General features: G+C 53.2%; 3 protein-coding genes across 19 annotated transcripts in view; 2 read left to right on the forward strand and 1 right to left on the reverse strand.

Annotated features, from left to right (window-relative positions):
* The window catches only part of GIGYF2 (GRB10 interacting GYF protein 2), a 77,204-nt gene extending 69,970 nt beyond the window's left edge, over positions 1-7,234 (forward strand). For 5 of the 10 annotated variants that reach the window (XM_063339725.1, XM_063339727.1, XM_063339729.1 and 2 more), the window contains 8 exons: positions 21-257; positions 862-984; positions 1,619-1,822; positions 1,950-2,155; positions 2,458-2,612; positions 3,937-4,106; positions 4,482-4,629; positions 6,423-7,233. In XM_063339725.1, coding sequence (XP_063195795.1) covers positions 21-257; positions 862-984; positions 1,619-1,822; positions 1,950-2,155; positions 2,458-2,612; positions 3,937-4,106; positions 4,482-4,629; positions 6,423-6,490 — 1,311 coding nt within the window. In that variant the 3' untranslated portion in view covers positions 6,491-7,233. Of the gene's footprint in view, positions 1-20; positions 258-861; positions 985-1,618; positions 1,823-1,949; positions 2,156-2,457; positions 2,613-3,936; positions 4,107-4,481; positions 4,630-6,422 lie in introns of all 10 variants that reach the window. The other 5 variants (XM_063339730.1, XM_063339735.1, XM_063339731.1 and 2 more) reach the window with 2 other exon arrangements.
* A 1,005-nt stretch (positions 7,235-8,239) lies between these two features.
* SNORC (secondary ossification center associated regulator of chondrocyte maturation) lies at positions 8,240-19,433 on the forward strand. Of its 3 annotated transcripts, XM_063339737.1 has the most exons (4): positions 9,100-9,253; positions 10,699-10,812; positions 18,417-18,602; positions 19,304-19,433. In XM_063339737.1, the coding sequence occupies exons 2-4, from the start codon at positions 10,740-10,742 to the stop codon at positions 19,411-19,413; spliced, it is 369 nt and encodes a 122-aa protein (XP_063195807.1). In that variant the 5' UTR covers positions 9,100-9,253; positions 10,699-10,739; the 3' UTR covers positions 19,414-19,433. The 3 variants fall into 3 exon arrangements, with proteins under 3 accessions (XP_063195809.1, XP_063195807.1, XP_063195808.1); XM_063339739.1 differs by lacking the exons at positions 9,100-9,253; positions 10,699-10,812 and adding an exon at positions 8,240-8,378 and having other exon boundaries at positions 18,420-18,602; XM_063339738.1 differs by having other exon boundaries at positions 9,100-10,812; positions 18,420-18,602.
* Positions 19,434-21,450: 2,017 nt separating this feature from the next.
* The window catches only part of NGEF (neuronal guanine nucleotide exchange factor), a 50,714-nt gene continuing 46,215 nt past the window's right edge, over positions 21,451-25,949 (reverse strand). For all 6 annotated transcript variants that reach the window (XM_063338007.1, XM_063338008.1, XM_063338010.1 and 3 more), the window contains 3 exons: positions 23,864-23,943; positions 23,335-23,439; positions 21,451-22,706 (listed from right to left, as the gene is read on the reverse strand). In XM_063338007.1, coding sequence (XP_063194077.1) covers positions 22,534-22,706; positions 23,335-23,439; positions 23,864-23,943 — 358 coding nt within the window. In that variant the 3' untranslated portion in view covers positions 21,451-22,533. The remainder of the gene's footprint in view (positions 22,707-23,334; positions 23,440-23,863; positions 23,944-25,949) is intronic.

A 25,949-nucleotide genomic window follows, 5' to 3' on the forward strand; every position in this document is an offset into this window, starting at 1 on the left:
CTTCTTTATGTCCTGGGAAGGAAGAGGAGGCTGCCAAGTGGGCACGTGAAGAGGAGGAAGCTCAACGGCGACTGGAAGAAAGTCGGCTACGCATGGAAGAAGAGGCAGCCAGACAGCGGCTCGAAGAAGAAGAGCGAAAGCGCAAGGAGCTGGAACTCCAGCGCCAGAAAGAAATAATGAGACAGAGGCAGCAGCAGCAGGAGGCTTTACGACGGCTGCAACAACAGCAGCAACAGCAGCAACTTGCACAAATGAAGGTAAGGGGTTTCTACAATTTAACTTGCTCCTCCGGTTCAGTGTAGTAAGTAAAACCGCAGCCGGATTCAGGGTTGTCTAGACTAGCTTGAACAGAGCAGAGAGGGAGGGATGAACTATCTGGAGAGGGAAGAGGGTAAAAAGTTGACTTTGTAAGTGATGGGAGGAACAAGGGGAAGTTAAGTTGCAAAACCCAAAAGAAAAAGGTTCAGTTAGTAGAAACATACTGGAAGAGGTACAGATCCTGAGTACAGATCTTTGTTCTGCTGCAATGAGCAAGGGCCAGTGCAGAGTTTCTAAAGTTTTTTAAATCAAAATTGATTGCTATTTTTCAGGCAGTTATGTGTTACCTTATTCTTGATATGTTGTGTCTTTGACACTGTGATACATCAGAGGACAATTGAAAGAAACATACCGTTTATACTTTGAGTGTACTTTTTAATACTTACTTATGCCATTTTATACTTTCCAGTGTTTTGCTAAAGTTTAAAGGTGGTCTTTCTTTTCCCCTGTGCTGTGATTTTATACTGGTTTTGTCATTATTATACTTCAGTGGTATCATCTAAAGCATTTTGTAATTCTTAATGATGTGGTTTTTTGGCCCAGCTCCCTTCATCTTCAACATGGGGTCAGCAATCAAATTCAGGAGCTTGTCAATCCCAGACCACACTGTCGTTGGCAGAAATCCAAAAGTTAGAAGAAGAACGAGAACGGCAGCTTCGAGAAGAGGTAATATGCTAACGGTGTAACTTGTTAGAGTGGACTCAGCTATGTGAGTGCTTAACAGTTGATTAAGTGATTAGAAGGAATAATGAGGATGAAGAATGTTTCTTTGAAATACCAGCATAACTCAGGTAAAATCCCACCTTTCAGGCATAGGTTCAATAACTACTCGTTTGAAGCTTTTATAGCTTCTTAATACAAATATATGCGAGGAAGGGAAACCGTACCCTTTCCTTTTAACCCTAGGAGTATAATATGTTCACAAAACAATATAAAATTATTTCACATCTGTACTGTAATTTCTTTGCAGATATGCACAAGACCAGGGCATTTTAAGGGATGGGATGGGGGGGGCAAGTGGTGGTAGGAGAGAAGGTATTCCTCCAAGACCCCAAATGCTTAGCTGGCTGCAGTCAGGATTAGGCAAACTTATTCTGTCCTAGGCTAATGAGCAATTTGTATTTACTAGTTACTAGGGTCTCCCTTTCTAGAGGAATTGTACTGGCTCAAAAAATAATAGGTCAGCCAGACTCCTCCAGAAGAGAATGAAGTCAGTTTGAAACCAGTTTCCCAGTTAGACTTTTGAATAGTAATGGTCTTCTGAAAGTACAGACAAGCACTTTTGTCTTGCATGCAACAGCAAAGGCGTCAGCAGCGTGAACTAATGAAGGCCCTCCAGCAACAGCAGCAGCAACAGCAGCAAAAATTGTCAGGCTGGGGTAATGTCACCAAACCAACAGGCACCACCAAGTCCCTGCTGGAGATACAGCAGGAAGAGGCAAGGCAGATGCAGAAACAGCAGCAACAGCAGCACCAGCAGCCGAACAGAGTCAGAAATACTACGGTACGTGCGGTATTTATCTAATCAGTATGCGGAGGGAAACAGTATGTGACAGTTCTCCATGTCTGTTCGTTACTCTTCGGCCGGGTCTGGTGCTAATAACCAGGATCTCTTTGTTATGTTTCAACAGCACTCTAACCTGCACACCAGCATTGGGAATTCAGTGTGGGGCTCCCTAAACACTAATCCCAGCAACCAGTGGGCATCTGACCTAGTCAGTAGCATCTGGAGTAATGCTGATACCAAAAACTCAAACATGGGTTTCTGGGATGATGCAGTGAAGGAAGTGGGACCTCGTAACTCGACCAATAAAAACAAAAGCAATGCCAGCCTCAGGTAGGATTTGGGGAAGGAGCTTTTGCAAAGAAAGTCTGCCACTCCTCAGATGATCAGTTAGCAGTTATAACATCTTCTTGTGCTTTCTTTTTTGTTCTGTGTCACTCGGGATCTGTTTTGACAACAAAAATAGCTAATAGGCGACTATTCAGAATTTATTTTGTCATCTACTTGGAATGCTAGTTGGTTCTTAAACAGTGTTTGCATCTTGTAAATTAATGAGTCTTATACCACTGTACTGTATACCATACTGTTGATAAATCTGGTAATTTATAATTTCTTATGTGTTTTCTTTATCTCAGTAAATCTGTGGGTATTACAAGTAGACAAAACAAGAAGGTGGAAGAAGAGGAGAAGCTGTTGAAATTGTTCCAGGGGGTTAATAAGGCCCAGGATGGATTCACTCAGTGGTGTGAACAGATGCTTCATGCACTCAACACAGCCAACAACTTAGATGGTAAGAGGTGGGGAGGAATGTAAGTCATCTACTGTGAGAAACAGTATCCAGTTTGTTTCCTGACTGGATAGTTCTGAGGGAAAGTAATGACATCAAAGTAAGGTTCTTAACGCATTCAGCAAAATGGCATCATTAAACCGTGGTCTGAAGAACTGGCTGCGCCATCTTCTCCCTGGTTTTTGTTGGGCTAACTGTTGCGAATCAGTGGGGATTGGAAGCGATTGTAAAGTCTGCCACCTGGAGCTCTGCTGAGGATTTTTGATGGTCGTAGAAGCGTTATCAGGCAGATGGGTGAGGATCCAGTTCATGTTTAAGTGCAGGCCAAATTATCGTGTGCCCCTGTGCAAATTTTTTTTTTTTTTGGTGTGAAACTGGTTGGTTTTTACTAATTCTGCTGAAGGGCACATAGAGGAACTCACAGTCTGAGATCACAAACTGATAGCTCCTTGTAGCAAAACACTGCAGGCCTCCTGCTGCCTCCAGTGTGGACCTGTGCAAATCCTTGTGCTCCTGCACCTGTGCTCTGCAGAGTTGTGGTTCTGTGGGACCCTGGAACCTGTCTGGGGAACCGGTGCTGCTCCGAGAGCCGGGATCACACCTCACGCAACTGCAGTGCCACGGCTTCCCTCCTCCTGGAGGAGACAGACTAGGGCTAACTTGTTGGTCCCTTCTGTGATATCTGGTGTCTGAGGAGAGGCTGTGGCCTTGCAGTGCCATCGTGGGTCTTACATCCACAGTAAGCTTCCATACTTCCAAGGTTGTGCCACAGGTTGTCCTGGTGTCTTCCTGGATTGTGATTTGCTTTGCCCATCTCCACGTCGTAATAAAACTCAGTGCAACATAGTAAGTCTGAGGAGGAAAAAAAAAAAGGAGGATAAGGAAGGCCTGCAAGTGAGCTGGCCGTAGGGCTTGAGGTGCTTGCAGGTCAGGCCAGCCCCTGTGAGCGTGATCTGCTGTGCTTCAGGCAAAAAGAGCCTGTACTGATGACAGCGCTGAGGAGAGTGCTGTGCCAAATTTAATGCCATTTGGGCCCCACATTAAAGCTGAGCTTAAAAGCTGGCAGTGGCTAAAGCTGAAGGGCTAACACGCCCCTAGAACTGTCAGTTTATTTTTCCTTCTCATCACACTAGCTGGCTCTCTTCTCCTTGCTTTGACTGCAGAATAGGTGAAATGTTGCACTGTAGGGAACATAAAAGGGGCAGGCTGTTTGCAATCGCTATTAGATTAGCAAATATTTGAAAAAGAAATCCAAAGTTTGTGCTTACTGCATGCATGTGTTCACACATCAACACACGTTCCCTCATGGTCTGCCTTCTTCTTGCAGTTCCCACGTTTGTTTCTTTCCTGAAGGAAGTGGAGTCTCCCTATGAGGTCCATGATTACATCAGAGCCTATCTTGGAGATACTCCTGAGGCCAAGGAGTTTGCCAAGCAGTTTCTCGAGCGCCGTGCCAAACAGAAAGCCAGTCAGCAGCGACAACAGCAGCAGCAACAGGTAAGTCTTACTGCAGTCCTTAGGAGTGTAGAGAGACTATGTTTCAGTGGGAAGAGTCTGCATTTCTGCTGGCTTGAGAGGAGGATGAGCAGGATTTTACAGGTCATGTGAAGTGCAGAGAATAAAGCGGATTTCAGATATTTACTGCAGGCTCAACTATCCTTTATAACCAGCAGTTGAGGCCAGCTGTAGATAAAATAGTGTCTCAGCGTGCTCATCCAGGCTACGCTTTATAAGGATGCCTTGGGTGGATGCATCAGTGGCTGGTGCTGCCACATGTCAGGTAGAAAGTGCTTTGAGCTATCCGAATGTTTTCAATATAAATAAACCGAACTTAATTGCACTTTGTAACCTCGCACGTGCTTTGTTCTCTAGGATTCGGTGTGGGGGATGAACCACAGTTCGCTACATTCGGTCTTTCAGACCAATCAGAGCAACAACCAGCAATCGAACTTTGAGGCTGTGCAGAGTGGGAAGAAGAAGAAGAAACAGAAGATGGTTCGTGCAGATCCCAGCTTGTTAGGTAAGTTTTAGAAATTAACGTTTAATTTGGGAAAAGCCTTGTGGACTGTAGAGTTCTTGTTAACCTTAAACGGGAATATCACATGTGCACAGAAAAGGTGGTAGTTGAAGTGTCTTTAGAATTTGTTTCAGTATTATTATTTAGTGATGTAAAAAACTCTTTATCCATTTCATGGAAAACTTTTTGCCAAACTTTCCCTCACGAAAAGGCCTCTTCAGTACCTTGGTTACAACCCGGAAACCTTTCAGTGGTTCAGGGATGTCAGTTAAACTGCCTTTCTTCTTTTGAGTTCACCTATGCCTATTTTATTGAATTAACACTAGTTGATTCTTTTAAGAAAAGCACGTTTTCTGTTTCTTCATTGGGAACAGCTTCTCGACGCTTGCCTTTATCCCTCCCTGCCTTTTTACATGAGCTAACCACCCTAGGCAGAAAAGTCAGCGAAGGTCTTCTGGGGGAAAAAAAAAAGTTGAGAAGTGGTCACGAGTATTCAGTTGGAGGCAGTGGAGATGATGACATCATTAGTAGTCCTTTTTTTCCCCCCCATTAATTAATTTTTATGCGAGGATGGTAGTTAACCAGCCCCTATAGCACTGATGGAAAGGTTTCTTTCAAGTGGCCTGATATGATGTAAAGAAGAAATCAGTACATACAATTAAGAAGTTGCCACTGTGAGAGAAGTAGCACATGCAGCTTCTTAAAAATCAGTACACTCTGTTACAAAATAATTGCAAAAACTTTTAGGTAACGTACTGCCACGAGAGGGAGCCAGAACAATTTTCTTAAATCTACTGAACTTTTTATCTGTTGAAGATAATGACTGTGAAAAGCGGTTTGTTTTCTAGCACAGAGCAAGCCTATGTATCAGTCTCCAGGCAAGGAAATGTCAGGTTTGTGTTTCATAGCCTTACACGGGGGAACTTTCCTTTTTCTTATCCTCCATATGGGGTTGGTACAGCCATCAAAATTGAATTTCTGTAGGAAAGTTGCGTATGATATATTGGATTTTTACCTTATAGAAAATGTTTCTGCTTTTCCGTGCGCTTTTCTCATGTGCATCGTGTCCTCAGTGCTTAAGGTTAAAAGTTGGGTAGAAGTTTAGGTGCATCTTGAGCCATCTGCATAGCCCTATTATAACTTTGTGCATTTTCCTGTGGTATTCCTGAGAAGACTGTAAAAAGAGCATGGAAATACATGTAATTGCCACTGGATTTCATAGAGACATGTATTTAGACTTTAAAATAAGAGGTAGAATTGCTCATGCCTCCTGAAATATTGAGCACGATTCCACACTTGGATTCCGAGTTCACAGAACGTGTATTTCTGGCTCTTGCGCCACATTAGTATGGTGTTGACGGGCACTTCACGCATCAGTTGACTCAAACGCGCTCCCTTCCGAGATGTTGCTGAGACGCATCCCCACGGTGTCCAAATGTGCCTCGTACGAGCTCTGCAGATGACATCTTTTAAATGAAAGTTGAAACATGTCTTCTGCTGATGGTTTGTTGTGGTTTTTTGGGGTTTTTTTGGGGTTTTTTTGTTTGTTTTTGTTTTTTTTTTTTACAGACTGAGTGATACTTACCTAAATATACAATTGATTGTCTTCAATTTATTAAGGAAAAAACCAATCAGTTTGGGTAATTCTATCTCTAGCCTTACTGAATTTCCCCCTGAGTTTTTGTTTTAAATATATTATCCACTTTATCTTACAGATGCTACTGTGTGTAAGAGATGTAATCAGGTACAACATACCACATCCAGATTTTTAACACAAATCCTTTTCGGTTTTACAGGGTTTTCAGTGAATGCCTCATCAGAGCGGCTCAATATGGGAGAAATAGAGACTTTAGAAGACTACTGAGCATGTGCAAATCAACTGGCTTTTCCTGCATCTGTTAACCATGGATTCTCCGTTTTGGACACAGCGCTCTCCACCATGCGTTCTTCTTCACCTGGCAGTGAATCACAGAATCAATCATCTCAGGCTGCTTCCTCTGGCCCCAGCAAACCCCTTCTGCCCAGGACTGCACAGGCGGCATTCCTACTGTCGGCCTCGAGCGGAGCGGACTTGGTTCAGAGTCCTGGGAGGGTGGGAGATAGGATTCGTTGACAACAAGGCTGATTTGGGCAGCAAGCTTTCACTGTGCTGTGATTTCTTCTGCTGACATACCTGGAAAAAAAAAATTAATATCAATTGGGATTCTGCAAACCATTGCTTCCCTCTCCTCGTTACTCTTACCACATCCAACACGTGCAGTCGTGGAGAGAGAGAGAGAGAGAGAGAGTTTGTGGTTAACAGATGTTGGTCAAAACCAAAATGCCACACAGATACTGACTTCCGCGCTCCATCAGGGCAAGAGGTGCTCTCCCAAGCCAGGAGTTGCATTCATAAGCTAACCTTAGAACTGGCAACAGAGGAGAGGGGCGGTGGCGGGCGCAGTTTAGCTTGGGTTGGTTTGAAGTTGCACACCCCCTGCCAGCCCTTCTCAGCACATTATTTTTGGAGGGAAAGCTCGAGTCTGTCTTCATTAGGTGGTGATGTTGAAGCTGGTGGAGTTCCCTGTCTGCGTATTCCCGCCTTCCTGGACACAGGGGGACTTCTGCTCTGGGGGGGGGGGGGGGAAGTAGGGTAGCATCTCTTCTTTCAGGTTGAATTTATCCCTTAAATGCTACCTTGGGAGGGTTAGGACCAGTTTATTTTGAGCTCTTTTCCTGCAAATTTGTCTCGTTTAAGAGACAGTAGGATCTTTACCGTGTGGATCTTCAGTGAGGTTTTCAGATACGTACCCCAGCAGTCTTAGCTAGTTGTCATTTCAAGCAGCGCTTAGGTTACCGAGCAGAGATGCCCTTTTGTCGTGATGAGAGACTGTGGAGGGCGAAGCTATGTGCAATGACGGCCCTGCTTGTCTTCTACACCTTAAAAGTATTTCACGCACCTTCACTGGCATCCATAATCTTTAAGCTTTTATGGAATCATCACCTTCCTCCCTCACCGAAAGATTACCACCACCTTCCCTTCTCCATCCACCCACCCGCCCGCACGCACCACAAAAGAAAGAAAACGGAAACCGCCAAACGCACTTAGTTTCAAGCCCCTGGTCCTGTCTCCCGTTCCCAGAGGGTTGTAGCCGGCCGAGGGAGATACGCTGCAGTTCTGGTGGAGTTGTATAAAGGTGTCTGTCGTTCTGTCATCACTGCCTAAAGAAAACAGTTCGAGTTGCTCAAGAGCAGTTTGGCTTTGGATTTTATTTCGTTTGGTTTCTTCATTTTTTTTTTGGGGGGGGTCACCTTCCCCCACCCCCCCCGCCCCACCCCCCCTCTTCCCCCTGCCCCAGACATGTACAGTAACTATACAGAGACTGCTGCAGACTTGTATATAGTTTTTGGATCCAATAGCATGGAGAGACTTGGAACTGTTGCAAATCTGGTCTCCCTGTCTCCTTTGCTTTGTAAATTCATAAAAGGGGGAAAGAGGGGTAGTTAAAATGTTTACAAAACTTTAAACTCCCTCTGAACTTTTGCCAGTGTGGGGGGGGGGGGAAGAGAGAACTTAAATAAAACCTGATTGTATTATATCTGAGAGAAAACTTTCTGCTTGCTTTTGTCAAAGCTGAGTTTTGAGATAATTCCTGGTGCTAAAACTGACCCAAAACTCGACTCGCATCAGTTTTCATCAAGAAACAACAAGCAAATACGCAGGATGTGGAACAACAACTGCTGCTTTGTTTCGTCCCTGGTGAGGAATACCGGTGGGTTTTTTTTCCTACTTGATAATTTTAGAGCTCAAATAAACACCAGTAAGTTGAGATTGGAAAAGCCTGACAAGAAAGCTGTCATCCCCCCCCTCTCCTACAGAAACACGTGTGTTCACGCTCATGTTGTTTATGCAGGACTGACGGGGCCGCAGCTGGTTTTCTGTCACTGCAGACACTTGGCCACGGAGCCTTTTTCTGCCAGTCGGTAACCACGCCTCCCGGTCCTGCTCCCTGCCCTAAATGAGAGGTTTTCTTTCTCCCCGCAGCTTAAAGTCCACATGGACACCTTGTAGGCTTCCCATTTTAGACAAAAATCTTATTTTCCTTTTTTTTTTTCTACTTGCTGCTTGGTTTTTGTGTGGAAAATCCCAGTCAATGATAAACGTCCTTCTGCCATTCACATGCCCACGAAGGATATGAGGTCAGTATACCAAGACCTAACTTGTACAGTAGCTTTGCATTTTGTTTAGCTGATCTCTTGGAGAGAACAGTATGTGTTCAGGCTGATATTTTGACTTTGGTTTAGTATCTTTGGTTTTTTAGTGTGTAAGATGTCTGGTTCCTTAAGTACTTTCTGTTTTTTTAATGGTATGATCTAATTGCTACAAGCTAATTTTGGACTGCTCTATACTGGGTAACAAATAAGCAAAAGCCTGTTAATTTCCAGCTCAGCTGGGGAGCCGGGGGGAGGGACGACGGGGGGGGGGACGGACACGACACAATTCACCCATTGCTAAGTGAAAACGCAGAAATGCGAGCAGGGAGAATGGGCCATAACTTGTCGAACCCCGAGGACCTTTGCTGGGCTTCTGAGAGTCAGTAGATAATGGACCAGTCTAATGTTCTGCGCCTCTGTGGTTAGTGCAAAGGTAAGATGCTGGCGTGTTCCGACTGCGTGCTCAAGCGACCGCCCTGGCACTTTCTGTGACAAACAGAGGGCCCGTTTCTCTAGCGAAGGCCATTGGGGAAAAATAGGAGGTAGAGCTTTGTGTCTGTTGCTGGATATGTATTTATGCGCTTCCAGCGCCTTCTCAGGTGGGGCGTGTACCTGGAAGCTAATGCTGCTTTGATCCAAGTTTGAAAGGTGGCGTCAAATGTGATGCTGGAGATGTCGGGGGTTTCTTTGAGCACGTTTCACCTGGTGCTTCCCGACTCCTTGTGGCGCTGCAGGGACAGTGCTCGGCCCTCTTTGTTTTCCCTGCTTCCCCTTGCAGCCAGGCGTTTTTGGGAAGAACTGCACGAAGCCGGATGATTTAAAAGGACACCTGGATGTGGCTACCTGCTGGAGGAAGCCACAAAGCAAAGAGGTCTCTACCAGAAAAATCTGAAATCTAAGGCAAAACTACTTGTATTTTCAGAGCGTAAAGAACTGACATTGGGGATGTTTATCTACTTTAGTAGAACATCTTTTTCTGATCAGAAACTGTGAAGTGTTTCATCCTCATATCAACTTAAAAAAACCCAAACCCTGGCGAAATTCTTCTCTCCTCTGACAAGGAGCTGGAGCGTCCCCTTTTAAAACGCTTCATCCTTTCCCAAGTCTTTGTTGGTGCAAATGGGATTGGAAACAAACCTTGGTTCTCTCTGCCACGAGCTTTCCAGGAGTTGGGGCATGGAGTGGCGGGGGTTGCAGGAAGAAGTAGTGTCTGCCCAGTTCCTTCCAGGAGGATGCTGGCCTTGCCTGGCCAAGGCGACTCTCCTGGAAGACGTACCGGGTTGTAACGGGCACTTCTGCCAGCAGAGACCACACATGGCTCCTGCTCCACCTCCGTAAGTATTGCTCCCAGAAAACAAGGATGCCACGGAGACGCTCTGGCTCCGTTTCAGAGCCTTTTAGCCTCAAAAGATTGAGGCCCTTGTTCCTTGCTGCGCCCACCCTGGAAAGACCACCGCCACATTGTGCACTGCGGAGTGAGCACGGCCCTCCAGCGGGCTGCTTGGTTTCGGGGTCAGCTCTCCAATGGCTCCTGTGTTACTTCCCGTGCTGTGGGATGGCCAGCCGGAGGGAAGGCGTTCCAGGAGCATCCCCGCGTCCTCTGGGAAGGGCTGGCCAACAACCGCTGTGTGTGCTGGGCTGGCGGGTGAGGGGTGCCTGTCGGCGCGGCTGCCTATGGGGTTTTAGGCACAAATTCTGGAGGGTGGAGCTGCCGTGGGGAGGAGGAGGTGTGCTCCGGCGCTCAGACACACTCTCGGCTGGGCTTTGCACTCTTTCCAGCCACTTGCTGTTGTGAAGGGAAATTTTTTTTTTTTTAACCTGACTGGACAAAGTTTTTACTATACCAGTGACATTTCCAAGTTGTTTCGTACTTTGAAGAGTTTTAAGAATTCCTGCCGACGCTTTTCCTGAGGGAAGCCATGCCCTACCACAGAGTCCTTCGCCTGGTCCTGCTATCGCTGTGCGGCGTCCTGGTCCCTGCTGTGCTGGCAGGTAAGGAGCTCGGTTTGCATTTAAAGCCCAAAAAGCATGTGAGGTCTCTTACTAACCTGCCTCTATCTCTCCTCCCTGCGTACCTCCCCCCGCCCCAAAACATCCATAAGTGTTTATTGAATTGTAATTGAGAAACGGAAGCTAGTTTTCGGATCGGTGGCTGGCGGTGAGTAAGAATATATTCTCCATCTTGAGACCAGGTTTCTGTTGGGGAAAATGGAGAAATTCCTTTGTAATTTCTCCCAAGCTGAACGGCAGTAGCGCCTCCGCGAGCGTTAGTGACAGTAGGTCAGCGGCCAGATCGGCCAGCAGTAGATGGGGTGCTTCCAGCAGCTGATGGGACAGCTCATCTCTCGGCTTTTAATGGTGAGAAGTTACAATCGCAAAAATAAACATTTTTCCCTGGCTAAAGCACATGCGCCAATTTCTGGTTCCTTCTGTGGTTTCTGCTACAGCAGAGCCCTTCACCGCAGCTGCTCTAAGTAGAAATACGAAAGTACCTGTGGAAACGTTCATTGCAAGCGGAGGTGCGCACCTCAACTCTTCGAGTCTGTCCAGAGCGGGGTGCGCCGAGGCAGGTGGCCGTGCTGGGGGAGGTATGTGGCTCGACTCGAGTCCAGTGAGGCGATGGGGATGGTTGCTGCGAGTCACCCATTCCGTGAGGAGCTATTTTTTTAAGGAGGCCGTTAGTAATTCCAGCCTTGTCTGCTCCCCTTCTGCCGCAGCTCTGTGGGCTGAGGGGACCGAGTTGGCCTCAAAGCCTGGCCTGAGATGGGGAAAAACGAGGGAAAACTGTCTTCCAGAGCCCATGGATGGGCTCTGAGCGTACGGGTGGAAGCTCCGGTGGGGAACTGCTTCCCTCAAAGCCTCTTTCTTTTAAGCGTGGGCGAGGCAGTGAAGGGATGGCTGGGGCCAAGATAACAGGCGAGAGCACACAGCGCTTGTTTTCCTAAATTCTTGTCCTGCCTTCCAAGACCTGGAGCAAGGCTGGATCGCGGTTCCCTCCCAGTTTGTTCTGAGCATCTTGCCTGGCGGGGAGATGCTGGCCAGCCGTCTAGCAGATGAAATTATTTCTTTTTTCATACAGGTAGGGGAATTTGTCACTGCCCCTGGCTGGAACGTCGGTGTTTCCCCCACAGACCCTCCCCTTGTAGGACACCTTGCTGGGAAACCTTTAAAGTAGCTAAGAAATGAGCACGAAACAGCGGATGTTTTCCTTCTTAAACCCTGAGCTTTGATTCTTGTGTAGCGGAACGTTAATGACCTAAGCGCAGTTTCAGTCCGTAGCTTGCTGGCGCTCCCAGAAGCAGTGGAGCGCTCTTCCTCAGAACCAGGTAAGGGCTTTTCTGAATTGTGAACGGTGTTTCGCTCTGCAGAAACTCATTAATTCCCAGTGAAAATCTGATCTGCTTCCCCTCTGAGCTGGGATTTCTTTTGCGCTATTGTTGGGCGTGTATTCGTGCTGTCCCTGCCCCTCCAGCTGTCCCGTGTGCCGGCTCTCGGCTGGGCACTGTGGCCGGGGCTGGGCTGGCACCTGTGTCTGCCTCCCTGCGTCTCCGCTCCTCTAAAACGCCCCGCGCTTGCTTCCTCCCTTTCCTGGGTGAGTTGCCCTTGCGCCGCCAGGCCGTAGCTCTTGAAGAGCTTTTGTGCTGATGAATGAGTGCAACGTCGGGATCCTGGGGCGTAGGAGGGACTCCCCGCTTTCTCTGTCGTGTCCGAGAGGCCTCTAAGAAGCTCGTTCTTCTCTGCTGCCCCCGAGCAGGAGGTGAGGGAGGCAGCCTGTGTGAGGGTGAGCCATCCCAGGCGCAGAACGGTGGTCTGGGGCGTTAGGGGCGGAGAGGTGTCTCCCCCCAGTACAGGGGCTTTTAGTGCACGGTGCAACGTTTTCTGCCTTTTCACCCCATTAGAAAAGGAAATTTCCTGCCTTCTGCAGACAAAGGGGAGGGCGCGCAGACAGCCCTCCGGCCTCCGTGCGTACGCGTGCAGCCCTGCCTCTCTGTAAACAAGTTTATTTAACATTCATCAGAACCGCAGCGCCCGGCGCTGCTCCACACTCCACTGCCGGTGCTCGCCCGTCACAGGCTGCCCTTTGTGCTCCCTATGAAGGCCTCTTTTCATCCCGGCGCTGGCCCCATGCCCGCTGCAACTACCTGGGGCTGGACAGCCCGTTGCTGGCCTCAGAGTTCACCCGGCCCCTGCCCTCCCGCCTCAGCGCCTCCTCCTTCCCATAGCAGAGTCCTGCACGGTGGGCAGGAGCGGCGGCTGCCTCGCGCAGGGCCGCAGGCGATGCCGGCCACGTGCACCCCGGGTCCAGAGCGAGTCTTCCCTTCCTCGATGGAGTTAATGTTCTCTCAGTGGTGGCTTAGAGCTGCCCAGTACCCAAGCCCTCGGGTAAGCGCTGAGGAGCTCCGCGAGGTGTGAAGGATCTCGCTGGCAGCCGAGGTTCCCATCTGGCCATAGGAGCCGGAACGCTTTTGGGGTGCCAATGGGTCGTGTACCTCGATCTGGCTTCTTGCCCAGCCAGTCTGGTTTCCCGTACGGTGTGGTGGGGGCTCTGCCACTGGACAAAGTGTGAATTTCTCCTCCAGTTACTGAGCTCTTCCCAGTATCCCATTTGTCAAAGATGGGGAAACGACTGACCCAGTCCATAACCCCCTTTGTCCACGTCGTCGGGGTGTGACAGGAAACAGGGCCGGTTTGGGGACTTTCTGCACACCCAAATCTTCTCCGCTGCTGCTTTCCCCAAATCCCGGTGGCACTCACGCCCAGAGCACAAGGAGGATTGTGGAGAGTTAAATTTTATCTTTTCTTTCCTATCAGCAAAACCAATTTCAATTCATACGATGGATGCAGTGCTCCAAGTGAGGGGGAAGTTGGTCAAAAGCCTTTGCGAGGCCTTGACTTCTGAATCGTGTGTGTATGTGGTATCTGCACTCTGAGGTGGGCTCGTGAATTTCCTTCTTCTGAGCTAGTGGGCAAACACATTGTTCTGCGGTGGCGTGTCAGAAAGAGGACGGGGGGAAAACCAGCAGACCGGGAGATGATGCGCTAAAGGAAAACAGGAGAAGACCTTGTCCAGGGACATCTTTCTGTAGCCACTTGTGGGCCTTCATGCTCAACAATGGGAGAATAAAAGATCATTAGGAAGTCTTTACAGGTCTAGTACTAGAACGTGAGAAGTAGCGAATAGGTTTTGTCAGGCAGATTCCTTAAAAAGATGCCGTTGTTCCAACAGGTTCTCCCAGGCTCCCAGCAAGTCTTTGTAAGCCATTACTCAACTTTGCTCTGCACCAGCACTCCTTACAATTGACTGACACTAGTGTTGGCTGCTGGGCTGGAGGTGAGGATGGTGAGGTGCTGAAACCAGCTTGTGTGAGGAAGAGTATTGGTCAGTGGTGAGTGATCTCCAGGGATGAAGATGTTAGGGGGACACATCTGCCTGCCTTGAGGTCTTGCAGTCTGCCTGTGGAGAGGTTCTGCTTGTTTGGCATTATCTTGAAGGATCCTTCAGATTTGATCGGCTTCCTCAAGAGGTATCACTTGTGGAGACTCTTCCAGTCTTATCTTTCAGCCACCGAGCACGTGGGGCGCTGGCTGCCACGTCCCCGTGCTGGCAGCTCACCCCACCTCCTTCTCGCTGAGCAGGGAAATAGCAGTTTCGTCAAGCTGCCTTTGGCGTCATCCCTTCTAGATCCACTACGGTCCACGTAGCTGAAGTCCTGCTGGGTCCCTATATCTGTCAGAAAACTTAGAGCGTATTTGTTTATAGTCTAGTAACTCCAGTGTTTTCTTCCCTTTCCCCGGCCTCGGTTGTCGCTAACCTCTGCTGTAGAGAGTGCAGCGGGCGCAGTGCAGCAGGGGAGATTTCCCTGGAATGAGGCAATTTGTAGGGCCAACATATGGGAAGGAAGAGGTGCCATCATCCACCTGGCCTCTCGCAGAACACTGGAATACTCCTAGTCCATTGTTTCTGGGTTCCATCTCTGCCTGGTGAAACCCCAATAACTAAAATCATTCCATGTCTCTGCCTTAAGTGCTCTCAACCTGTATTGTTGCCGAGTGGGTTTCACTGGTAGGCTCCATTGCCCTGAGTCTGTGCTCCAGTGCTGAGACAGGGCTAATGCTGGGGGAGAGCTTGTTTGTGCCACGGAGTTGAGGTTTCTCTCCCGTCAGAGGGGCTTCCCGTCCTCAGTTGTGTCCCCTCACAGAAGACTGCAACGCATTTGGGTTTTTTTGCACAAGTGAGAGATGCTGTGCCCTGCCCCGAGCCCGTGGAGGACCTCTCTAATTTGCTCATTGCCCACGAAGGGCTGCCACGGGCCAGGGGCTGTCACTTGGAGGCATTCGCTCGGGGGCAGAGACCGCGTCCTCATCGCGGTCAGGATGACGGTAGCCGTGCGGGGGACAGGCCTGGCTGCTCGGGTGCTGCTTCTCTTGTCGATCGTATGTACAGTCCTGGACTCCTGCTCCTGCGCAGAGAAACTGAGCCCAGGAGGGAGAGGGACGTGCGATGGTCACACAGAAGGTCAGGCCTGGTACACCTGAACTGGGTTCCACGGCTGTACTTACAGCCTGTCCTTCAGCGTGTCCCACAGGCGACTGGAAGAGGCCCTCGTGTCTTCCTTGGATAAGGGTACACTGTATTAAGTGTGTGTGTTGATTTTTGGCACCTGACACAAGCTCTGTCCTTCCCCCTCGTCTCTCTTGCTTTTACCGGAGGACTGAAATGGCAGCGCGGCATTCGATGCTGCTCCACTAGAGTTGTGCCGCGCTTGGCCAGTGGCAGCGTGGCTGATACTCGCTGGGAGCATCAGGGTTCTGCGGAGGGGAGGAGGCGTTGCTGCTTTTGGTTGCTGAAGAAACCAGATGTGGGGATAGCTGGATGGGCGGTTGGGCTTCTCAAACCGGGGGGGAGTGGAGGCATGCGAGGACACGAGCTGTTAGTTTAGGAGGGAAAACCAAAGGCGAGTCTTGGAAAGAAAAGTGCTGGTCACGAATGGGCGCTCTCCCGGGCTCTGGAGAGACCTGCCGGCAGCTTTCCCTGGGGACGGCACTCGCGTTGGGTTCTGTGTTCCCCTGCCCCGGGTGCCTGCTGCGGGGCTCGGCATCGCCTCTGGCAGCATCTGGGTGCAAGAACCCGAGCAGAGACCCAGCAGCGAGCCCTGGCTCCGGGTGCTGTTAGAGGCAGGTATTTCACTTTACGCGTGTGCACGACTCCACTGCTGCTTCCGAGACGCTGCCTCCTGTTGGTGCGGCACGCGGCCCCACTGAAAGGAGCTGTGTTTCCCTTGGTGGAAGCGCCGTTAAGGTAAAACCACAAGGACTCGGGACAGAAAGCTCACGTTGAGCACACTCTGCCCTTTCTGTGAGGGTGAGCTGAAAGCATGTTTTAATCAGATGAGGGGAATTAACAAAATACATATCCAGAAGCCAGCCAGGACTCTGACCAGGTCTTAAAAAAAATCACCTGTATCATGAACAACAAAACCAAATTAGACAGTTTCCTCTCTCCTTGGCTGTCAAAAATAAACTATATGCCCTGCTTTAAGAGAGCTGCAATAAATTTTTCACGAATTAGATGTGCCAGGGACAGGAGAGACTTTCCGGGACCTGTGGGTCTGGTTAGAAAAAGAGCCTCCGCGCTGCAGATGGAAGGGGTGGCACTCCCTCCTCCTTCATTTGAGAACAGGCAGCTGGAAGGTCCTATGTCCAGGTCCTACAGCCTCCCTGGACGGTGCCTGCATCTGTTACGGATCATCTGAGCCCTTTCTGCAGTCAGATGCGAGGGGTACACCCGGCTCCTGGCTCTGGAGAGAAAAACATTCTCAGGGAAACGCAAGAGCGGTGTTCTCCTGCCAGGTGGGGATGGCCGTGGTGTTGGTGCTGGCCCCAGCGGTGTTGGCAGTCAGGAAGGTCATAGCTGGAGTGTCGCCCTTCTGTGTGGAGTTTCTCCCCTGGCCAAAGCAGCCAGGAACTGGGGCTCCTAAAGTGTCATGTACGTTTGGTCTGTGCTAAACCAAGAGCTTCTTGATGCTAGCATTACTCACTTAAATAGCCCGGCTCTGCTCGGTTCCTTTCCCTGTTGGTTTAACTGCATTTACCCACTAGATTCTGTATTTCCTCCCCATGTGTCCCCTAGTAGCTAAACCACAGCATTTATAGAAGAGAGGTCCCCTGGAAATGGCGCTTTCTGGAAGGGATGGGAGTCTCCAGCTCTGCTGGTGTTTGTGCAGGACAGGTTGGGAAGGGCGCTGCAAAGGGCTCAGGTGTTTCTGGGGAGCCGTTGTGGAACAAAATCCTCTTGTGTGCTCCCACCAGGGACCTGAGAGGCCACCTCTGATGCCTGTGAGGACGTGGCTCCCCAGACGGGTCAGGCAGGCAGAGCATGCTGGTGTCGCTGCCCGGATTAACTGGCATAGGCCTCGAACTGCGGGCTCGTTTGGCTCTGTCATTGCTCGTTGGGCCCGAGTTAAACCTGGCGGCTGTCCTGCTGGAAGTCCTCTAGCTTTTATGGGTGTACAAAGGACTTTCCAAAACCAGCCTAGAGCCTTGTTGTGTTCCTGAGTCTGTGGGCAGCCTGGGCAGGTGGGAGCTCCTCTTCGATGCGAGCCCTGTGTAAGTCCCGTCAGTGGGCTTGTACAGGCAGCAAAGGTGAGTGTTTTGGTGCTGGTCCTCCTGTTCCTGTTGTCACAGGGCTCCTACGGGAGAACAAAGTGCGGTGGAGCCCCTTGGGGCCGATTCTTCAGCTTGCTCTCCTCACACAAAGTGCCGGCTGCTGGCGGGAGGCAAGGAGGGGCTCCATGCACTTAGAGCTGGGGTTGGCGCTGCTAAGACGTGCTGCTGCCACCTCCCTTGCTGGGATGGGGAGAGCCTGGGCCGAGTCTTCCTGGTGCAGCATCCCTGGTGCAGCAAGAGACACCGTGCCAGGGGATGCCTCTGTGCCTTGCCCCAGGGAGCTTTGCCTCCTCTGATGCCCTCTTCGACAGCCCTGCTAACTGTTGTGGTGGTTCAGGTGGGCCCTGGCACTGGATGCTGTTATGCTGTTTGTTTTCCTCCCCCCCACCACCTTTTTTTTTTTTTTTTTTTTTTTTTTTTCCCCCCCCATCCCGGTGCAACATTCCCAGCGGTTTCAGCAGGGAGCTGTGGAATGTCTCCCGCTCCCGCCGGGGCCCACCTGAACAAGCCGGGCATTGAGAAGGGAGCACTGGGCTCAGCCACACAGGCAGACAGGGAGGGCTCTCTGGTTTGGTCCCTGACCCCACAGCGAGAACACGTAACAGGAGGCGAATGGTAACATCAAACAGGGCTGGGCCTGGCTTTCATCTCCCCGGCGCGGCTTGGGGGTGGCCCAGAGGGAAGTGGAGGCTCTGGGGCTCCTGTCTGGGGAGCCGTGTCCTGTGCAGTGCCAGCGCCTCTGGCATCCTGCACTGTGTTGGTGTGGAGGTGACGTCCTCTCGGAGCAGGGCTCTGCCCCACCAGGTTGCCCTCCACCCACCCCAGGACGCTGGGCAGGCAGCCGGAGCCCTGCTGAGCTGCGGCCGTCACCAGCAGCCTGGCCGGGGCCACCCGTGCCCCTGAGTGACTGCGGGTGCTTTGTCTCCCAGCAGAGTACCCGCAGGGCCCGCTCCCCACCCTCTGGAACGAGCCGCCCGAGCTGCCCTCTGGAGCCGGCCCCTTCGATGCCGCCACCACCACAGCCCGGCTCTCGGACGCCACCGCCTTCCCCCCGTACACCCCGGAGCCGGACCCCGAGGACACCACCCACCTGCACCGCCTGGATGCCGGGGATGGTACGTGGCTGCGCAATGGGCACCCTCACTGCGGAGTTGTTTTTTATGGGCCCGTCACCTCCCAGGAGGTGTTTGAGCCACCGGAGGTGGCCTGTCGTCAGCCACGCTGCTCTGGGGGGGGCTGCCGAGGCCTTTCCTCCTGCCCCAGGTCTGATGCATCACAGCAGGCACCAGCAAGTGCCTGGAGCCTGGGTGAGCTTCCACACGTGAGCGTGCCTGAAGCTCTTTGAACAGGAGCGTGAGCACCTTTCCTGGCTCCTGAACTACAGCAGACTTGTGATCTGGTTCTGCAACAAGCAAAGTGACCCTCGTGGTGTGGGTGTTCAAGAGGAAAGCTGAGGGCCAAAGACCTGCTTTGTGGCAGATGTCCTTGTCACTGGGAGCTGGCTACGGGGCGAGTGGCTGGCTCCAGCCCTCAGCCCAAGGGCTCGATGCTGCTGGGGCACAGGATCACACCTGGGATGTGTGGTGGAGACAGGGGAACAGGGCCACTAGGGCTGGGGCAGGAGCGTGGTGCCATGGGTGGGGACGTGCTGGCTGTGGGGGTGATCCCCATTGCCCTTCCCTGGGGACGTGCTGGCTGTGGGGGTGATCCCCATTGCCCTTCCCTGGGGACGTGCAGGGGTGATCCCCATCACCCTTCCTGTCTGGGACCCGCTGGCTCTGCTGACCTTGTGCTGCCTCGTTCTCTGTCCCTGCAGGATCGCTGGGGCCCGGAGCTATCAGTGCCATTGTCATCGCCTCCCTCCTGGGTACGTCTGTGCTTGTGGCCCTGGTCGTCATCACGCTGAGAAAGTTCTCTGCCTCCTGAACTCAATAAAAGATTTTTTCTGTAACACAACCGGCCTGTCTCCTGCCCTCAACTGCTCCCGCTCTGCCCAGGGCCCTCTGGGGAGAAACGCTGCTGTGGATGTGACAAAGGGCACCCCAGCCTCTGCGCTGGGCAGCAAAGCTGCGCCCCCAAAGCGCTCTTTGCTGCTAGCATGCGCGTCTCCTGGGCGCACGGAGACCTGGGAGGCTCAGCCGCAGCAGGCAGCGTCACCTTGGGTGGTGGCAGTGAGTGGCTCTGGGCTGGCAGCAGCTCTCTTGGTCTTGCCAGGGTGGTGGTAACGGTGTTAGGCATCAGCTTGCACAGCTTTCCTGGGGAAGGGTTGTTCACTTGGTCTAAACCGTCCTGATGCTGCCCTGGTCTCACCCCACGTTCATGTTCAACCCCGCTTCCACCCCCCGCCTTTGGGCCAGTTGCCCCCCACCGGTCGCAATGGAGGGGACTGGGGAGGGAGGGGGTAAGCAGTTGGTGTGGGGGGAGGAAGAAGACAGATGCGGGTTGCTTTGGTGCTGGCTTGCTCAGCTATATTTCATCACACGGGAAAAAAAAACGAGACGACAAGAAGTTCCCCTCAGTTGGCTGAGGTGGCCTGACGGGGGGGCGCTCCAGCCCGTGCTTGTGGGCCCCAGGCCTGGCCCTGTACAACACTGGAGACCACTGAAACGGAGGCGTGCAGGGCTGCGTCTGAAGAAATAACACTGGGTGATGCCACTTGGTGCCTGAAAACGGCACAGCCTGTGCCTAGGGTCTGAAATCCTAAGAAGTCACAACAGAGCGAGAAGGGCCAGAGCGAGCCCAGGGTGGTGGGACGGTGCACGGCAGCCCTGAGCCCCTCTCCCCTGGAGAAATGCAGCGAGGAACTGGCGTTCTGGCAGTGGGGAACCTGGGTCAGCCCCATCCCCACTAGCGGAAGAGCAGTTTCTGGTGGGTACGGGAGCATCTCTGTGCTGTGAGGAACACCCCCGGTGGGTGTGTGGGGCAGTAGAGCCTGGGCTGGGCTGCAGAGCTGGGGGATCTGCGATGTGGCGATTTTCTCAGACAATTTTAAATGTTTCATAGAGCTGGAGCTCCTCTGGTCTTTGCATCAGAGAACTCGTGGCTGCTGCAAGGTCTGGACCCTGGGCTGGAGGCTTGGTTGTTCTCAGAGAGGTGACTGTGGGGTGTTGTCAGGAGGGGCCTGACTTGGGGTGTCCCCATTAAATGAGCCCAAGGCACCAGACTGGAGGCTGTGGTCCCTTCCTGGCCCCCAGCTCTGGGCTGGGCACTGGCAGGTGGCCGGGAGGCTCTGGCTGGTGCCAGCTGCCTGGGGGCCCTCTCCCTGGTGTGCTACAGGTGGCCAGGGCAGGGACAGCCCTGCTGGCTCTTGTCATATGCTAACGTGGTGGCACTGAGCTGGCCCTGACGGGGGAAAATGCCTTCAGCTTCATTGCTGTGGCTCCCACCAGTTTGGTCCTGGGGGGCTGGCTGCAGCCCCCCCACTGCAGGGCTGACTCTGGGCCAGCTGTCCCAGGGCTGCGGTGACCCTATGGACAGCCCCGAGGGCAGCCCCGGCCCCCCTCAGCTGGGTCTGGCCTCATGCCGCACACCCCACATGTAACCTGGGCCCCGGGCGGCCCGAAGACCAGCTCCAGAGCCCCCCTCCAGCAGCTCCCGGGGTCCTGCTTCCTCCCCCCACTGCCACCGGCATGGCCGCGCTTCTCCGCTCTGTGCCTGTGGCCGGTGTGTGGCTCCGTCAGGCGTGCAGCAGCACAGGCCACGGCGCCTGGAAGACTCTCCTTTGTAGTGTTACAGAACAATGCCGAATGATTGATTTCCCTAATAGATGCTGGCCACAGCCCGGGAACAGCCCATGGCCAAGAAGCCCTCGGCTGTGGCCACGCATGGGACTGTTCAGAGCGAGGCAGCTGAACAACAGGCGGCTGCCGTGGGTCTGGGCCCTGGCCGGTCTCAGTGCTGTGCCCTGGGCTTCATGCGATGCTCAGTGCCACAGCTGGAAAGAAGTGATGATCCATCCCTGCGGGCGATGGAGGATGTGCATATATACACAGAGGTGAGCCTGTACAGGGGTTTGTGCACGCAAGTTGTGCGCGCAGCTGGGTGGCGTGGGTTACAAGCATGCAGGCAGCGATCGCGGGACAACAGCTCTTGGGGTAACGTCACTGTCCTGCTGCGCGGCAGCTGGGCTCTGCTGGTGCTCCCGTGGTACGTGGCAGTGTGTGGGGAGGCGCTGGCACAGCCACCCTGCCCCGTGCCACGGCAGCAGTGAGTAGTGGACACCGGGAGCGCCGGATCAACAGGGCAAGGCCGTAGTGCCAGGCTTCTGCAGCAGCTCTGCGGGGGGGACGCAGGCTGTGGAAGAGGGGGTGAGCCATGGGGCAGAGCCCGGACGTGCTTCGAGGCCATCAGGTGGGCAGAGATGTGGGTCAGGGCTGGCGAGGCTGGGCTGCTGGTGGAGTAGGGCTGGGTATGGAGCATTTTGGAGCCTTTGACTGGAAACAGGTCGAGGGTCTGCTGGTGGGAATGGGCCCAACAGCTTCCCAGCAGGACGGGGGAGGTGGTGGAGTTCCTGGGTCTCATCCCAGCCTGGTGCCAACAGGCTGCAGAGGCGGCGAGACAGCTCCTCTGCCTCTTACAGGGCTAGAAACTGAAACAGTTTTAGGAGGGCCCCAAACTCAAAAGGTAGCGATGAGCTGTAAGGGCTCAAAACAACATTAATTGCTTAGTTACGTTTGTGGCCACGTGCCTTTCCGAGGCGGCCTGACCCAGCCCCAGCTGGCACGCTGGGGGTCAGCTGGCCGGCACCTGGTGGCCTTTGGGCTGTGTCCGTTTGCCTCATGCTCTTTGGGGCTTTACAGAACACCTGGAAAAGGGGTTATTTTAGCCAGTTCGAAGCGCTGATCTCCAGGGAAGGATCAGCGCTGCGGGAAGCGTGGTGGGGAGCCCAGGAACTGCAGTCTGTTTGTTCAGGGGTGCATGTGCCCGGTCTGGCGCGCCAGGTCCTGCACCACGGCCCACGGCACCATCGCCACGTCCTCCCAGCTGGCAGCCTCTGTCCTCTGCCCCTCTCCCAGAGGCACTCCAGACGCTCGGGGACAACAGCAGTCACTGGCGGTTTCTGCTGCCCAGTTTCCTCCGCTGACTGTCATCCGACTTATGCACCCGGAAACACTCCTTCAAGTTCTGGGCTCGGATTTTGGGGTTCAGGATCTCCTCCCCCATAGAACTGGGGAACCAGCCCCTCTCCTGGTCGTGAAGACGCTCCCCAAATATCCAGCCTAAGCAGAGACAGAGACAGGCATAAATGGGGACAGCTGTTCCTGTGCTAGGACAGTTGTGCTGTAAAGAGCCTATGGAGCTGGCAGTGCTTTCTGGAAGCTGCTCTGAGGCCCATGCTGGAGCAGACCCAGTTTGTAAATCTAGCCAAGGAGGTCTGCTTGCCTGAGCAGCACTATGTTTGGACAACTGGCTCAAGGGACGCCAGCAGAAAGCAGGCACTGCTGCCACCAAGTGTTCTCCACTGGCCCTCATGCTACAGGAGTGGTCCACAGCAGAAACCCAACGTGACTGAGTTCACCAGCTGCAGGTGTGCCCCAGAGACCAGGACCAGGCGGCTGTGAAGCATCACCAAGGTAAGACCAGCTCTAGGTTACATCTAGGCTGGCTGCACCAGCCCTGCCATGGCCCACAGCCAGTGCCAGGGTGGCTATGCCAGCATTGCCACAGCTCAGGGCAGCCTGGACTTGCTGTTTTAGGAGCAGACAGTAGCGTTCTCAGCTGTGATGCCAGTGCCAGGGTCTCTCCCTGGCAGGAGGACCCCTCCAGTCTGCCTGACAGCCACCTGCCTACAGTGTTCTCCACCCTGTGTTCTCCACTCCCGGCCCAGCCCCAACCCGTCCCCTGTACCGTCGTCTGTCTTGTCCAGGATGTTGAGGACGTCAGCCAGCTCTAAGGACAGCTCATCCGGCTGCTGGGCCACGTATGGGTGGACACACTGGATCTGCGGACAGTCTGCCGGGAAAGAGGGTGAGAGTGAGGCATGGTCTGGGACAGAGCCTGCTGTGGGACAGCATGGCTCGGGTGAGTACAGGACCACGAGCTCTGATCTGGTAAGAAACCCCACAGAGGCCAAGGGGTGCCCCAGCCACAGGGACTGGGGGAGTATCTCTCGGGGGAAGGGAGCTGGGAGCACGTCACCACCGCAGTGCCCCGTGAGCAGCTCGGGCGAGAGGAGGAGTGCTGGTGCAGCCCAGCCCAGGTTGGAGGGGAGCAAAGTGAGGGCTGGGCCCAGAGACAAGTGGGGATCGATGGTGGAAACAAGGGGAGCGCAGGGAGAAGGTGTTGCCGAGGCCCCAGGCCTGGCGCTGGACTGAGATCAGAGTGGAAGAAGGTGCCCTGGGGTAGAGGTGAAGAGCTCCCATGCTGTGTCTCTTACCAACAAGTCTGGATGTAAACGAAACAAACTTGGTTCTTCGGTTTGGGGCCAGCGAAATCATCCAGCGCTTCATTTCACTCCTGGATAGGGGGGGACAAACCGAGGCTATGAGTATGCGACAGCCACAGGGACCCCAGCTCTCCTGCCCTGGGCTCCTAATTCCTCCTCTCACAGCCCTTTCCTGCCTGCCCCCCCCGCGGGGTCCTGGACTCACTGGTGATGCTGAGCCCCCCTCTTGCACACACCGGTTGGATGTCACACGTGTTACAGCGCCCTGGGCCCTGCCGCACAGGCCTGGCTGGCTGCAGGGCCCCCATGCTGGCTGTCCCTCCAGGCAGCAGGATGCCCCTTTGGGCAGCAGCACAGCTTCAGAGAACCTGGAGCAGGGCAGGGGCCTGGCTTCCCCCGAGCTCAGACCCGCAAAGGCAGCTCCTGGCTGAGCTGGGTCAATAGGAGCAGTTCTTCCTGGAGAAAAGCAGTTAGAGGAACCATTTATTCCCGCAGCTGCTGTGCGGGAACGTTTAAAGGGCAGAGCTGATTAATTCACTTGCAGATGAACACTGTGGCATACCAAGGGTACCGCTCGCTTGGCAGTGGATAAGATGACAGGCTCGTGTGAACACGTTGCCAGATTCAGCACGCTGTTATGCAAAACCTGCAGCAGGAGGGTGAAGATTTCAGAGGCGCTGGAGAAGCCCCAGGCCTGGCGCTCCCTCGAGGCTTCCCTCAGCCCCACTTGGAAACGGGGCAGTTCATCTTCAGAGGCTCTGGCTCCTGCCTGGAGGAGCAGCTGTGCTGCCAGCCCCCAGGGAGACAGAACTTTCTACCTTCTCCGACTGTAGTTTTAAAGCTGAACTTGACATACATCTGAAGCCACCAGAATGTCTTCTGGGAGGAGAGGGGCCTAAAAGGGAGACGTGAAGGACGAGTGCTGTCAGGCTGATCGGCAGGGCTGGGAATACCTTGTGCTTCAGGCTGCAGCGTGATGCCAAGGAGCAGTGAAAACAGCTGCAGGTGGAGCGCAGCCCCTCACGCCATGAGGATGTGCAGGATGAGGGCCCTGTGCACCGAGGGGATGGCACACAGAGATCACACCGAGGGTTGTGCCGTGCTTGTGGCCCTATCTGCAGGCGGCCCTTGCACACAGCTCCTCGCAGGGCTCTCTGGATCCTACCCGCAGCCCCCAGCTCCTCTCAGCCTGCGAGGGGCCGACCTGTGCTCCAGTCCTGCCCCTGCAACCAGCTGTGTCCCAGCGTACTGTCAGCTCCTTGCGGAGCCCACCCAGCACATCAGCCACAAGCTGCCACCAAGCAGGTCATCGTCGCTGTATGGGCTCAGAGCCGGGAAATGCTGCAAGAGCTGTGGAACAGATGCACCAGTTTGGCACCCACTTATCTCTTGTAATTCTTCAGTTTTCCAGTTTGTGCCCGGTACTGCCCCAATCATCCCTGCAGCTGTAGAAGAGCAGCCTTCAGCCTCCGTCACATCTCAGTGCACAAGATCTGTTGGCAAGCCGTGTGCGGGATCACACGCTCGTTCTGGCCATCCAGAAGGTGGGACAGGATGCAGCAGCACAGAACTGTAACTGCCTCCCCCGAGCTGAGGCAAACCCTGGCCTGGTTTATTGTTCTCTGCACCGCTCGGTCTCACAGACGTCAACCGTGCGCTTGCCCTGCATAACATGACTGACATCTCTATTTTCAGTACAGCAAAGCTGCAGTCACACGTCTGGGGAGAAGGAGCAGTTGCTCGCTGTGCAGGGGGGCTCGTCTTCCTGGTGCCGGTGCTGCAGTGCACTAGGGGGGTCAGGGGGCAGCCCCCGGAGCTGCAGCAGGCTGTGGTCCCAGCCGGGGCTGTAGTTCGTTAAGGGATACGGAATGTCAAACACTGGCCTACTGACAGCAAAGTGACATCAAGCTGGGGCTGCGCATCAGCTCTAGCAGCTGTTTATCTGGTGGTGCATGTACACCTACAATAGCACAGACGCTGCGCGTAGAAAACGTGGGCCTGGTAAGGCTCGGGTCAATGAGAAAGCCGTGCCCTGAGCTCCAAAACAATCAGGTTTGTGTTAGCGCAGCTGAATCAT

This window comes from Chroicocephalus ridibundus, chromosome 6 (assembly GCF_963924245.1).
Source record: "Chroicocephalus ridibundus chromosome 6, bChrRid1.1, whole genome shotgun sequence".
Taxonomy (NCBI): domain Eukaryota; kingdom Metazoa; phylum Chordata; class Aves; order Charadriiformes; family Laridae; genus Chroicocephalus; species Chroicocephalus ridibundus.